This window comes from Balaenoptera musculus, chromosome 7 (assembly GCF_009873245.2).
Source record: "Balaenoptera musculus isolate JJ_BM4_2016_0621 chromosome 7, mBalMus1.pri.v3, whole genome shotgun sequence".
Classification (NCBI taxonomy): Eukaryota; Metazoa; Chordata; class Mammalia; order Artiodactyla; family Balaenopteridae; genus Balaenoptera; species Balaenoptera musculus.
Window position 1 is genome coordinate 47,870,890 of NC_045791.1, and position 15,273 is coordinate 47,886,162.

General features: G+C 35.7%; 1 protein-coding gene across 8 annotated transcripts in view; it reads right to left on the reverse strand.

The window, feature by feature from the left end:
* The window catches only part of TTC21B (tetratricopeptide repeat domain 21B), a 99,336-nt gene that overhangs the window by 67,628 nt on the left and 16,435 nt on the right, over positions 1–15,273 (reverse strand). For all 8 annotated transcript variants that reach the window (XR_005020576.1, XR_005020574.1, XR_005020578.1 and 5 more), the window contains 8 exons: positions 13,880–13,964; positions 12,675–12,773; positions 11,078–11,270; positions 10,530–10,627; positions 10,022–10,222; positions 6,428–6,557; positions 2,483–2,640; positions 406–630 (listed from right to left, as the gene is read on the reverse strand). Coding sequence is in view for 3 of the 8 variants with exons in the window: in XM_036857623.1 (XP_036713518.1) it covers positions 406–630; positions 2,483–2,640; positions 6,428–6,557; positions 10,022–10,222; positions 10,530–10,627; positions 11,078–11,270; positions 12,675–12,773; positions 13,880–13,964 (1,189 nt within the window). In the remaining 5 variants the exon portion in view is untranslated. The remainder of the gene's footprint in view (positions 1–405; positions 631–2,482; positions 2,641–6,427; positions 6,558–10,021; positions 10,223–10,529; positions 10,628–11,077; positions 11,271–12,674; positions 12,774–13,879; positions 13,965–15,273) is intronic.

The window sequence follows — 15,273 nt, forward strand, 5'->3', positions numbered from 1 at the left end:
TGAGAGCCCTTTTAGGAATTCACAGAATTATAACTATATTATATTATTACATTTCATGATAGCCAAAGTAATCACACATTATATTATTATACACATTATATTAATACATACTACAGTACATCACATTACATCATACTATTACTTATATTACACATACAGTGTATATCTAGTATTACATCTCATGGTAGCCAATGTAAGTACACTGGTACATAAAGTCATCCCAGTACAAACTATGTCTAACTTCAGGGGCTATAGAAAGTAACATGATCTGGTGCCAAGTGATGAGAATAAATTTTCTAAACTTTACCACTTGGTCAAGTGAATTTTAGCTTTTTCATTTCCTATGACTCTATATACTTGAATAACAAAGTTCAGATCTGAGCCATTGAATTACACTTGACCTACCTGTTCTCCATTTAAGCGGTGAACCTCTACCAACTCAAGAAAGACTGATAAACGATGGCTTGCATCAACTTCAGTTTTTCTGTATTTTGACTTTGCGGAAGTTCCAGTTCTCCTCATTCCTGGTAAACTCATTGCCATATGCAGGGTTTTAATTGCTTCTGCTATTTCTCCCATTTTCTTTTGTGACTGAGCTTTTATCAAATGATATAAAGGATATTCTCTCACCTGAAAAAATAATATTCAGAAATACTTCCTTGGAGTGTTTACAACATCAACACATAGTTTACAATCTATCAAATGTTATAGTAATAGGATCTTTGAGGACAGTCTACCCTGTGATTGTATGCATGAGGTCTATTTCTGTCCTCTTACTCATGTTCTGATCATTTATTATATTAAATCAGAATTCAGGTAACTTGACACTACCTAGTGTTCCGCTGGTTAACAAACAAGTTAAATGCTTCTACCATGAGAGGAAAGAAATTGCACACAAAGTTTATAAGGCTAGCAAATATATTCTAAGAAATTATTTTAGTTTTCAGGAAATGAATTTCTTTACCTCAGACTTCTCGTACTGAAATAAATTTATCAGATTTCTACACAGTTTCTTGTCTTTTCTTTATTTTCTAATTTTAAGATTAAAAATTTCAGGGCTTCCCTGGTGGCACAGTGGTTAAGAATCCACCTGCCAATGCAGGGGACACGGGTTCGAGCCCTGGTCCAGGAAGATCCCACATGCCGCAGAGCAACTGAGCCCGTGCGCCACAACTACTGAGCCTGCCCTCTAGAGCCCGCGAGCCACAAGGCCGCGTGCCTAGAGCACGTGCTCCGCAACAAGAGGAGCCACCACAATGAGAAGCCCGCGCACGGCAACGAAGAGTAGCCCCCTTGCTGCAACTAGAGAAAGCCCGCACGCAGCAACAAAGACCCAACGTAGCCAAAAGTAAATAAATAAATAAATACATGAATAATTTAAGATTAAAAATTTCAGGACACGTTAATCAAACATTGGTTTTACCCTTTGATACTACTCCGAAACGTGTAGTAATGAATCTCCTGTCTTTATTTTGGCTATCAACAGCATATACAGAAAAAATAAAGAGAATGACAAAAGACGAGGAAGGAGTCAAAGGGAAGAGGATGGTCCAGAATGAGAGGATGTGGCAGCCATCTAACCTCCAGGATGGCTACAGTCCTCCTAATGCTGGGTTCTGAGCCGTAGCTAGGCATCGTGTTTACCTGTGGGCCTCGTGTAAACAATCATGCTTACGCTCTTCTCTCAGAGATTCTGATTCACTGGGTGAGGCACTGGCACAATGCACCACCAGTCTTGAGAACTACCGTCCTAAGAAGCAGGCATTATCTTCTGCAAACCTTGCCTGGAGCTTGAAGTCTCCAGTGCACTAAAGGGTTCTCACATCGAAGGGCTCAAGACACTGCCAACCAAAGCAAAAGTCTGAGAGGCTCCTCCTTGACTCCAGGTCGCTCAGGAAGCCCCTGAACCTAGGATTTTCCGTAATGCTCAGGAATATGAGATGTTCACACTGAATATCTTGGATAGGAATCTAGTGTGTTTATATCCTCAAACCACATACCAACTTTCAAAATGACTAGCTGTTCTCTGATGATGTATCTAAAAAGAAGTTATTAAAAACCAAGGTCCAAGAAAGAAACAGGCAATAAAATAAAATCCTTATACATAAAAATATTTGGCACAATGCTCTACAGTCTACAATTATCTCTACATATTCACATTGCATTTAATGTTCACTATAATTGTAGGGTATTATTATATAAGTTTTCTAGAAAAGAAAACTGAGCTTCAGAGAGAAACAGGTGAAAAGACCAGACACTATCTCCAGGTCTTTTGTTGCCAAGTCCATATAGTTGTTTAACTACACCACAGTTGCCTCCATTTTTTTCTCCTACTGCTAATGAGTTCAAAATATTTTCCATTAAAAACGCATTTATTAGCAAAATATTACAGGCTAAAAAACAAAATAGTTGAATATGTAAACATTTGCTAAAGGTTCAAGGAGGGCGATATGTCTCATCCACTTGAGTCTGGAACACTTACCTTAAAATTATAGCTCAGACAAAGTTCAAGAGACTGAGAACACAATTTGAATTTTTCCTGAGACAAATAAACCTGAGCCATCAGGAGATGGGCATCTGCATAGGAAGGACTGTGTTCTAGGCAATGCTGCAGATTATTATAAGCTGCTTCAGTATCACCTAATGAGGAAACAAAGCACTATTATAATACAAAATGATCAAGAGGAAACCTGAGAGAACACGGAGAAAAGTATTTAGTCTATGGATAGTTCTGGTGTTTGAACTTGAAAGTTCTCTGTTCGTAAGGCCTTAGCTTAACCTCTACCTGCACTAGTCAGTTTCTTTCTAATACGCATGAAAGAATACACCTAAAGCCAGGCCATCCCTTGGTCGTAAGGAGCAAATCAGGAAAAGTATGTGAAAAAATCTGAATCCATCACCACTGTAACTGAGAGCCCTTTAAATGTACCTGTATTTTCCCTGTCAAAAAATTTTTTTTAATTTACAATTTCATTAAAATAAGTTATGTTAAGACATAGAAATTTAAACAGAATGTTATAGTGCCACATCTAGGCTAGAAATTTTACTACTGTACAAAAAATAACCAAAAAAGGAATAAGGATATATTCCAGGGGTTTAGAAATGTGAGTTACAGATTTAAAATGCCTTTAAATACTAACTGAAATATCAAATGTTTTGGAACCACAGGTATTGGACATCTGGAAGTCTTTTTCATTTATTGTAGTTGGTTTACAATACTGCGTTAGTTTCAGGTGTACAGCGTAATGATTCAGCATTTTTGCAGATTATATTCCATTATAGGTTAGTAAGTACATCTGGGAATCTTAAAATAGAAGGAAATGATCAAGATGAAAGTGAACAGAATATTGGAATCTACCTTGGGCTGACAGATAAGGTAGAAGAGGCTCTTCAGAGAAACAACAGCACAGACTCTAGGTGCTAGAAGTTTCGTGATGTCACCCACACTGATTTGCATTTAGCTGTCTCATAAACTGGCCTTAAGTAGGTGTAGCTAGGCCAGCTCCCCATGTAACTCTGCTAAGGTATCCATTCAATTACTCTCTGTAACCTTACCTGACACCTTAACAGACAAAGTAAGGCTAACAGTCAGGCCTTCAGTTCCCAAACGCTCAACTTTCTTCTAATAGAGATCCATTTAAACAGAAAACACTTTCTTAGAGACAGAGGATTAATGAACAATAATTTAGCTGGGGTAGCACAATAACTTATTAAAATACAGTGTCTAAATTTGTCAGTTAACCATCAAGCATAATAAACATTAGATTCTTTTTCACTGTGATGCAATCCAACACTCAGAACTGTGCAGACAAAAAAAGAAGGGAAGATTAAGCATAATAAATTTGCATGCAAATTACCACCCCCATATTCTTTTAGGAAGGAGGAGGATTAAGGAAATAACTTGAAAAAAGAGGTTATTACTAAGTGGAGAGAGTACATAGAAAAGAATTAGGGTTTGCAAATAAGAGACTGGAAAAAAAAATGAGGACTGTATGAATAACTGAAATCATAATCTTTTTTGTTTCTTCTAAAGATAAGGAGGAAGAATATGTCCGGTTAGCTTCAGGAGGCCACTAAGTATTTCAAAATGGAGAAACGGGTCATCACTGTTGGGAAAAAACAGGCCATAAAAACAAAGATCACATCGATATCACATTCTTATCTAAGAGCAGCCCAATTTCTCTTGAGAGAAAAATGGAAGAAATTTGTCCTGCAGTTCTGCCTTTGTCAGGTCCTATGTAATAAAGAATTTGGCTGGCCTTTATCCCAGGGAGACAGGGAGACAGTTCCCAGGAGACAGTCTCTAAATCTTGGAATTTCCCAAGCAATAGGAGAATCTTTGTTATTCATGGTGGGCTCTGAGAGCTTATGCTAATGATGTGACTCAGGATGGTGGCTGGCCATGCCAGAAAGACCAACCCTGTGAATAGAAGGGTAGGGCTTTGAGCCACCTATACCAGCCTAACCTAGGGAGAGGGGAGCTGGAGACTGACTTCAACCACATGGCCAAAGATTCAGTCCATGTCTATGTAATAAAACTCTGGATACCGAACCTTGGGTGAGCTCTCTTGGTTGCTAATGTTCCACAGGTGTCGTCATACATGATGTGTCGGGAAGTTGATGTGTCCTGACTCCACAGGGAGAGGACAATGGAAGCTTCACATCTGGGACCCTCCCAGACCTCACCCTCTGCATCTCTTCCTTTTGCTGGTTCAGATGACTTTCAAATTTCAGTTTGCTATCTTAACACTCTAATCCTAGATATAGTGCTTTCCTGAGTTCTGTGAGTCTTTCCAGTGAATTATCAAACCTGAAGGGAATCATAAGAACCCTTAAATTAGTAGCAAGGTAGTCAGAAGTGCAGGAGGCCCTGGGAACCCCTGAACTTGTGGCTGCTATCTAAAATGAGGGCAGTATGATGGAGAATTGTGCCCTTAACCTGTGAAGTTTAGTCCAACTCCAGGTAGTTGGTGCCAGAAGTCACTGTAGTTGGCAATTTAGCAAGAATACTGCTATTTAGACACGTGCCACCACTGTTTCACATTATTTCAGGCTGCTCTTTTTAAAAATGGGGTTAATATACAAGACTTTCCCTCCTAAGACTTTGGCAATTAACTATTGCTATATTGAAACTGATTTATATCAAAATTCAAAATAAATAATGAGTGTTTACTAAATTAATCACAGAACTCAAAGTCCCAGTTTGATCACCTAGTAGGTGATACCGGTTCTAATTGGGAAGAAAGTAGAAATATGATGTGGCTCAATAGAACTCAATCAGAAGAAGGTATTAGAGAGTCACTTGTTACAACTAGAGTATTTCAGAGATGAAACAAGCTTTTGTGATCATTTGGTTCTCTTTTTAAAACAGTTAAAGGGACTTCCCTGGTGACACAGTGGTTAAGAATCTGCCTGCCAATGCAGGCGACACGGGTTTGAGCCCTGGTGCAGGAAGATCCCACATGCCGCGGAGCAACTAAGCCCGCATGCCACAACTACTGAAGCCCGCGGGCCTAGAGCCCGTGCTCCGCAACAAGAGAAGCCACCGCAGTGAGAAGCCTGTGCATTGCAACGAAGAGTAGCCCCCGCTCGCTGCAACTAGAGAAAGCCCGTGCGCAGCAGCGAAGACCCAACGCAGCCAAAAATAAATAAATAAATAAATTTATTTTTTAAAAACCCAAAAAAACAGTTAAAACTGAAATCCAAAAAATTATTATAAGGTCAAACTCTTCACTCGTTCCATTATGTACAAGAAGTAACTGTTAACGATAATGAACACCTTGAAGTTGGTTTCTGCCCTATAGGACTTTACAAACTTAACTTACTTTGCATAGCATTCAGCCAGCAAAGATACATACATAAGTACCATATGATGGTCTATTTTTATATATATTGTCATACATATGTTTGTGTCCTAAAAATCTAAGGTTATAACAGGATATTTTTTTAAAGCTATGTATAACCAATCACAGAAACTAAATAGGAATTAATCAATGAATTTCTTAAGGGCCTGAAACCTGGTGAACATCACATTTGGTCATGCCAATGAGTCAAAAATTATAAATTATACTCTGTTCAAAGGAGAGATTAAAGACTATAAATTATACTGCCAGGACCTAGTACCATCTGATGGACTTTTTCTAAGTGGTAGAACTGTATTTTCCCAGAAATTCACTTGAACCACAGAAGTTTATAGTAATTTTTTTAAAGAATTAAATAGTAAAGAAAGTTATGCAGTTTTATTTTGGATAAAAATTACTCATCTGTGCACACGTAAAATGTGCATTTTATGTGACTATTCTATGAAGACTATTCTATGTGACTATCTTACGTGACTATTCATACGAGGAGTGCTTAGTTTGTTTATACTAGTTCTTATCAACATCAGAATATAAAGGTTATTTTAAGATTTTAATGTGTATCTTACCTGACAAATATTTCACTTTTGCTATTAGGAAGACAGCTTGCAGAAGACCGGGAACAGTTCTTACTATAGTCTCCAGGATTGAGGTACAACGTCTGAGAAGTGGAGAAAGAGGTTGCCCAGGACTTGCAGGCTAAACAAATCAGCAGATCATTTTTTATAGGTTTATAATAGTATTTAGCTAAAAATAAACACATATTAATTGTAATGTGAAGAGCAAAAATCACATATTTTTCTAAAATTTCTCTTATTCTATTTGTTGCCCAATAGTTTTACTATGACTGGACTAATACTAATTTATCTCCCTGGGATCTATGAACAGACTATATAAATGATGGCTTTTGCTCAGCAAAATAACTGTGAAATTATTATACAGTTACTAATTTGATAACATATGAAATGAGCATATCTGTTTAAAAACTTTATCAAGAAAACGTATCTGTTCAAAGGAATGGTAACGAGAGGTAGAGTTTCTTGCTGGAATTGAGAGTCAAGGCAATGTGAGTTCTAACTCTAAACCTGCCTTGTGATTTACTCAGTTGAGTAACTTGCACCATCCCCTAGAATACTGTAAGGTCAGTTTTTAGAGAATTCAGATTTCATCATTCTAGTAAAAATCCGAAGGTTGAACACTCACGTATACTACACCAAATGTCTCATACCTTCATATTCCCCACTTTTCCGCCTGGCATGTTGTAGGCCCTCAAATTTTTTTTCTCTTTTTATTAATAGTGAATACGATAACTAAAGCAGTACTAGACCACTTTTTTATTCTTTTAATGGCTGTCTATTCAACCCATCTTTATCCAGTGGTTATTCACTCACAACTTAGAAATGTGATATTAGAGTTTAAATATCAAATGTTCATTCTCCCTGCTTTGCCTTACTAATGCTCCTTCCTTTATCTGAAGGATGATCCTCCCATCCCCCCAATCTCACACTCCACATACACAGATTCTTAACTGGAGCACCGCCTGTTACTGACCGTCACTCCTACGAAGAGCCACTGTTACTAACAAGAAAGTGTGGTTATCTTCTCACTATGTTGAGGCACCAAAAAAATGGGTGCTCACAAGGATTTTCAGAGTATAAAACTATTGGTGCCTAGAATACTTCAACTTCTTGAAATTTCTAAGGCACTTATAATCTACGTAATAATTCAGCATTCTTTGTCTTATACAGTTCTATAGTAGTTTCATATTTAGTTTTGCCTCTTTTATAGGGCTAAGGGTCTTTATGTGTCTCGAAGACCAGACTTTTAAAACTTCTTCACACAGTAATGGGTACAGAGTATATTCTTAAAACATTTATTTCTTCAGTGTAACTGGAAATAATGAAAGCATAGGTAAAAGGGTGAAGTTCTGATAATGTTCTCTGCCAATTGCTAAGAATTACTCATTGAAAACAACCATTGTTTTTTACTGTAATTTCACAGAGAATCATAGAAAAAAACCAGGACTTACATGGACAACCTCTAAGATAATATGTTTGATTTTAGAAAGTATATATATATATAAAAGGGCCAAAGTAGAAACGGAGCTGGAGAGACAAGTCTGCCTTTCTGATATTTCCCCACGAAAACAGCATTTTAAATGCTAATCAGATTCTATCATGCTGATGAAGGTTATATTATGGAAAAATAGGATGTCTGTGGACTAGGGACCCAACTACCATTCAACACGTTATTTCTTGCTCCTTGTACAGTTTACTCTCGGCACAGCTGCCAGAAGACTCCTTTTAAAATGCTGAACTGGATCGTGCTGGAAGCCTTCTAGTGGCTCCCCACTGTACTCAGAACTGAAGCCACAGAAGTTACCACACTGGTCTCTGTGCTGAGGCCTCGCGGTGACCACTCCCCAACTCCTCACTCTGTCCTGGGCACACGCATCCCTGTGTCCCTTTGGGCCACCTGCACAACGGCTCCCTTTGCCTGAAACACTCTATACCATATTCCCACGACCTTCAAGTTTTTGTTCAAATTTTACCATCTTAATGAGGCCTACCCAGACCACCTTATCTAAAATTACTAGCCCCTCTGCCCTGTTATTTTCTTCTGTGATATTCCAACATACTACATGATTGACTTAATTATATTATGTCTCCTCCTGCTAGTACTCATGTTTCAAGAAGGCAAGGGTTGTAGTTTGTTTTTACAAACTATTTCCCCAGCTCTGAGCAACACACTGGTACAAGCACTTGTTGAATGAAATCTAAACACTGCATGAGTACTGAAAAATGCTTTCCAACTCATTGGCAACTGAAAACAGATCATGACTGAGACTGAGATCAACCCCAGGTGTGATTCCAGACGGATTAGTTAAAAAAAAATAGGTTATGAAAGTCTGGAAAAGGACATGATGATCAATGAAAGGCAGCATGAGTTCCCTAAGGGAAGGTCACGAACAGTTACTGAAGTTCATTTACAGTTACTGAAGCTGTAAATCAGAGAGAAGGCTAAAAACTATGCTTTTAGGAATGAAATTATTTGCTAGTGCCCGTCACGATATCCCTGTGTTAAGTTGTGAGTTAAGTATAATAAAGTCAAGTCATCTGCTTACTGTCTGTAATGAGAGTGTTGACTAATGGATCCACATTAACTTGGAATGAACTCCCTGGCAATACAACAGAGGGCTCCATTCTTAGTTCTACTCAGAGCTAGATAGGCAGATGACAATCAGGATCCAAAAGGACAAGGTAATCTTGAATTATGGGATAAATCTGGAGAAAGAAAATTTCACAGGGATAAATGTAGAGTCCTACACTTGGGTCCAAAGTTACAGTGAATAACAAATCTAAGGACTTTAGTTAACAGTTAATTCAATAGGGGTCGATAATGTAATGTGATTCACAAAAAAGGAAGCTAGATGGACATCCAGAATTAGGGAGCAAAGAATCTAGTCTAAGTTTTGCAGTCCAAATCCATATCTGGAAGAGTGAGCTTAATGAGGCACTGATAAAATGAAAAATATCCTCAGGCTTACAACCAGCGTTCTCAAACTATGTCATGAAAAAAGAAATGGTTGGAAACCTGGAATTGTTTAGAGGAACATGAAAACTAATTTCCAAAATCTGAAGGTGTGTTTTATGAATGAGGAATGGTCCTTGCCTAGACTAAGTAACTGGACTTGCTCCGTGTCACTCCAGAGCAGAAGAAGGACCGATAAACAAGTGAATTTTTTAATATAAAGAGAAGTCTGACTTAACATAGGAAATACAGTCTAATAATCACAGTTATATAGTAAGAACTGCATCTCTGAGTGCATCCAGAGATGGGATGGGCACTTAATGAGGATGTTGTGGAGTAGATTCGAATACAAGGTGGGTGTCTGAATTAAATGACCTCTAATAGTTTGTTTAAATTTAAGATTTTAAGATTTTATGAATTATAAATGAATGTTTGTAAACCAACACATTTATTAGTTGATAGTAGTCATTACTGTAAATAGTTTCATTAAAAATTATTTCACCTAATATAGATACAAATACTTCCATTTTAAGATGCCGATTATAGTCTAACATGTAGAACATAATTTATTAGCAATTTTCATAAAACACCATGTAAATGCATCCTTGAAAATAAGTCCCAGAATTACTTACCTGCAATGGACAGAAATTCAGATATTCTGTAATAATTTCTAGCAAGAAATCAGGATTTAACTTCTCAAAATACTGTATGCCAAGAGGTAAATCTTCTAAGTGTGAAAAATGAGTGTCTAGGACATCATTTAACAAATTAATAACTTCTTCTTGTCGTTTATTTTTCTTCATAGCGAGAACTGCATGTAAATAGGTTAATTCCTGGAAAATAGGTAGTTTTCATAAATTACTCCATGCAGCTATAAAGCCATTTATTTCTACTTAGATTTCAAAAGTATATGAAGTGCTATTTATGTACAGTATTTGTTCAAACTTAAATATTAGCTTGGATGGATTTTTAGAATCTTAAGTCTAATTAGGCACAGAGGTAAATTAATAAATGTAATTACATACTAAAATTAGTGTACATTAGCCCTCTAAAACCATTACTAAATATTAAGACATTTAAAATTTCATATTTTATAAATAGTAGCTAGGATCCACCATCTGATAAAATAAAATACTATACCGCCGATTTTCCAATAGACTGCTGAATTTCACTAAGGAATTCTAACTGCTGATCTGCGTCCTGTAGTTGCCCTTCTATTAATTGACATTGGATAAATCCTAAAAAAAAAAAAAAAAAAGACAAAAATGGCAAAAATCCACATCATTTCAGGCACGTACACTTCAAGCTAACACAAACAACATTAATTAAACAACGGTTTTTTTTGCCATAATACATCAAAGTTTTAGATTTAAAAACAAAGACAGAAAGAAGAAAAAGAGTGAAAGAAAAGAAAATGGGTGGCTTTGTACCCACAGAAAATCAGTTACTATGGAATTCATAATTTATGTGAATTATCTCATGAAAATCTATTCTCTTAAGATAGTATTTAAGAAGTAAAAATTTTATTCTTAAAGGTACATGATTTTTTTTTTCTGTTATAGACAGTGGAGAACAGTTTAATTTTAGAAAAACCATAAAATATGTCTTTTCTTCTTTAATGGCAGGTATGAAAAGCAATCATTACTCGCATCTGTATGAGGAACACTCAATAGATATGGTTGTCATACCAATTAGTGCAGAGACACTGGTTTCATCTAGTGTCATGGCAGTCTTATACCACTTCAATGCCTCTTTAACTTTCCCCTGTAAAATCATTTGGTATCCAAGTTCTGTAGCAAATTCTGATTGCTGAGGAGTTAAACTAAAAGCTCTCTCTAGTAATGTTTGGGTTTTTTGAAGAATCAGTTGACTACGTCCACACTAAAAAGAAAAAAAAAATTTAAGTTAGATTAAAACACTTCCACTCGGAAGAATTCATTTTTTCTAAATGTACACATAAATAATTTTTATTTCACAGATTCAGAATGTAGGAAAAAAATAAAATTATTTCATAAAGAAAAATGAAACTGCTCTATTTACTATCTAGACAGTGCAGCAAGAGTTCATATCCTAACAGAACTTAAACAACCTTATGAGTAATGCTTTCAAAAAACAGCTATCTTGAAAAGTTTACTGCTTCTAATGATGCTGCACAAGCAAAATCTTCAGAGCTCTCTTTTCAAACTGTCTCATGATCAGAAACGAAAATCATTACTTTAAGGTTTTATATATATTTATGTGTGTGTGTGTATATATACGTGTGTGTATATCTAGAGTAATATATAGAGATATATATATTTTATTGAATATATATATTTTTATTGAATCAAAAACTAGGACAAGGATCTGCTTTACCCCTAAAGACAAGTATACCACCAGTGAGAACCACGCCTTAGAATCTTCTTGAAAAAAAGCCTTCAAAATTATTTCAAGAAATGGCAATGCTGTCAGAATAAGTATATACTTTTTGACCATAACAACTTTGAAGAGTCGTTACTTACTAAATTGTTTGATTTGTTGTAAAGTAATAAAAACCACGTGTCTGGCAGTAGGTAAATAAAAAAAGGTAAATACCCCCCCTTAACTCAAACTTACATAATAGTGGGGCAGGCGGGGCAGGGGCAGTTCCTCTAAATTTCACATGATCCGACAATCTTTGTTTTTAAATAAGAGAATTCAGTTTATTCATGTCATTTAACAATTAATATCCTTGATTATTTTCTTTCAACTTTATTTTAATAATTATTTTACTTACTCTGTGTCTCCTTTCCTTATTTACTTTTTTCTAGTTAACTCTTCAATCCTCTCATTTGTAGTGATTTTAAAATTCTGCTGTATTTTTCTATTCCATTCCCAATTACCTTCTTTTTACTGGGTGCTTGTAATAAAATCATTTCCTTATTATTATAAAAAAATAAGATAGCAACCACTTCCCCCACCCAAACAGTCTACTACCCACTTTACAACATTCAAAAAATAGCTTTAAAAACATAAAACAAAGAACAACCCTAGTCGTAAATCCTATGCTCTGATTCCCATTTCCTTTGTCTGGAAGGCGCTTCCCTATCCTTAAAGGATTCACGGGTGCCACTTCCTCCATGATACCTCCATGATGGCTTCTGATAGCTGGGAACTGTATCTCCTCTGAACTACCTTAAGAATGTATCACATATTTATAGACACATCACATTTTCACTCTAGGTCATGTGCTTTTTGGTGCCTCAACATTTGTGACTAATTTTGTATTTCCAGCTACAAATAACAGAGCTCTGCTGGCACTCTTACAGTTCTGCTGAAGGCTATTGTGATATTATAAAAAAGTTGAGCATTCTGTGGTTCCATGGCATCCAGTGCATTTCCTAAGTTTTCCAGCTTGGTGGCAGCCTAAAACAAAAAGTATTCAGTATTATTTAAAAATAAACTAAGAATAAAAGAACATAATACATGACATGTACACTAATAAATATTATTATTAATATTTAAAAAGATCTTTGCTTTTATAAAGTCCCCTTCTTCCAATGAAATCTTATATGTTGCAAGAGGATAAAAGGTCCTTTTATAAAAAGTTCAATAATTATAAATAAATAACTGCATTTTAAAATGTGTTTCCTTAATAATTGTTATTGAATGGAAACCTTTGGGTTTCCTAAGGGTGGGTAAAGATACCCATAATATTCAATTAACTATACATGCCAAGCTCCCTCTCCAATAATTAATTCATAACACACGAGATATGAATGATAACACATTTACAAACATTACTATAATATGAGATCAGTCCTTGGATTACCTAGATAGCTTGGTTTATATTTAAAATATTTTCTAGAACAGAAAAATCAGATACTTGACATAAATAATTTCAATGCCTGGAAAATTTACTGAAGAGTTGCTCCTCTAAGATTCTTCTAGTATTTACTGAAGTATTTACTAGGTACTATCACATTATCCAATTTAACCAGACTAAATACCAGTCTAAATCTATTACTTGTTATAATACTATTTACTTCAGACTGGATTTTGGCATTCCATAATCTAGTATACAGTCAATGTGTTCACTAGCAGAGAAAACATGTGCCTTATAAGGTCCAATGGGATTTCATCCTAAACCCATTTAACTTATGCAAACTCAATAAAATTGTAAAAGTACTATGAATTATATTTTATATATGTTCTCTTCCATACCCAGTATCACTTGTTACATTAATCATATATATTACTGCACATGAGTTTTACATAGAAACAGCACATGCTGTAGTTAATAATTTTAAAAGTTTTCATGGGTAATTTTAACTACATGATATTTTTGCTTTACTAGGTGATTTAACAAACCCACCTCTTTGTTAAGGTATATTTCTAGGAATCAACTAAAAACTACCATGACATACATTCTAAAACAGCACTTCAAGGCTCTTTTGTATGTGCATGTGTGTGTGTAACTAAATACATATTTAGTATAGGAAACATAAATATAATAGTACAATACAACTTACCTTCTCTATATCCCCCTCCCTACACAAATAGTAAAGGGCCATCATTCTTAGTGCTTCCACATTTTGATTATCTTGCAGCATTAACCTGAAAAAAAAATTTCAGTTAATGTTACGTATTTTTATTTGACGGCTTGAAAACTTGGTTTGCTGATTATTCCACTGTCTAAATAAGAAATTTTAATTAGTAAAGTGACATCTCCTTTATGAAAATTATCAATCTCATTATTTAAACCCCAAAGAATCTCTGGATCTTAATTTTCATATGTTTACGAAAGATGTGAATACATTCTACCATACTCAACAGTATATTAAAAGAATAATTCACCCTGACCACACAGATTTATTACAAGAATTCCAGGAATGTAAAGATGGGCTGAATATCAAAAACTCTATTAATGGAATTCACAACATTAAAATAGATCCAATGTGGTAAAAATAAATTAGAAAATGTTATTAAAAAATCCTTTTAATAATAGGAACAAAAACAAAACTTAGTAAGAAATATGCAAAAGCTACAGAAATTCCTATAAAACTTTATCAAGGGTATTCAGAAACGGAACTGAATAAATGGGGTAACACACTACGTTTCTTATCATGCATGGGATGCTATGTTGAATTATTAGCTCCAGCTTTTTCACTCTCCCTGATTACATGCTTTCTGCCATGTAACTGAGCAGTTCCCCCTACAAATGCTGGCTTGTGCTTCACTGCCCCCAACTATAAACCTGGACATTTTTCTTGGCCAATGGGATGTGGATAGGAATGGCGGTGTGCTACGCCTGTTTCAGAGGCATTGCATATTTCTGCTTGTCCTCTGCAACTCTGCTATCACCATAAGAAGGGCTTCCTCTAGGAAGCTGGTGTTCTTTGGCTGGAGCCCAGAGAAGAACACCCTTCGAGCAGACCAGCGTCCAAACTGCAATGAGGTGCCACGCCCTCCCGGCTGGATCTGAAACTTGAAGCAGAGTCCCAGCCACATCTGGACTGGGTCAGTGACCCTAGATGACCCACACCGAAATACAAATGAGTGCACAGTATCACATGCCCTGAGATGTGTGGTTGTTTGCTGTAGATCAATAGCTGCCTAATGATAATACTCATTTGGGGTTAAAAAAATTCTCCCCAAATAATCTACAGACTTAATGTAATTCAACCCAATATCTTATAAAGTTTTTCTTTTTTTTAAACAAGTTATTCTGATAGTCAACTGCAAAAGAAGGGCCAAAAAAGCTATCAAAAAAGAAACATGATGGAGAATTTCCCCTAAAAGATGTAAAAATCCATTAGAAATAAAGGAAAGGACAGATCCAGTTAAAAAGAAAAAAAGGACAAGTCAATATACAGAAAAAAAAAAGCTTTTAGCATAAAAAAGATGCTCAATGGCAACATGATCA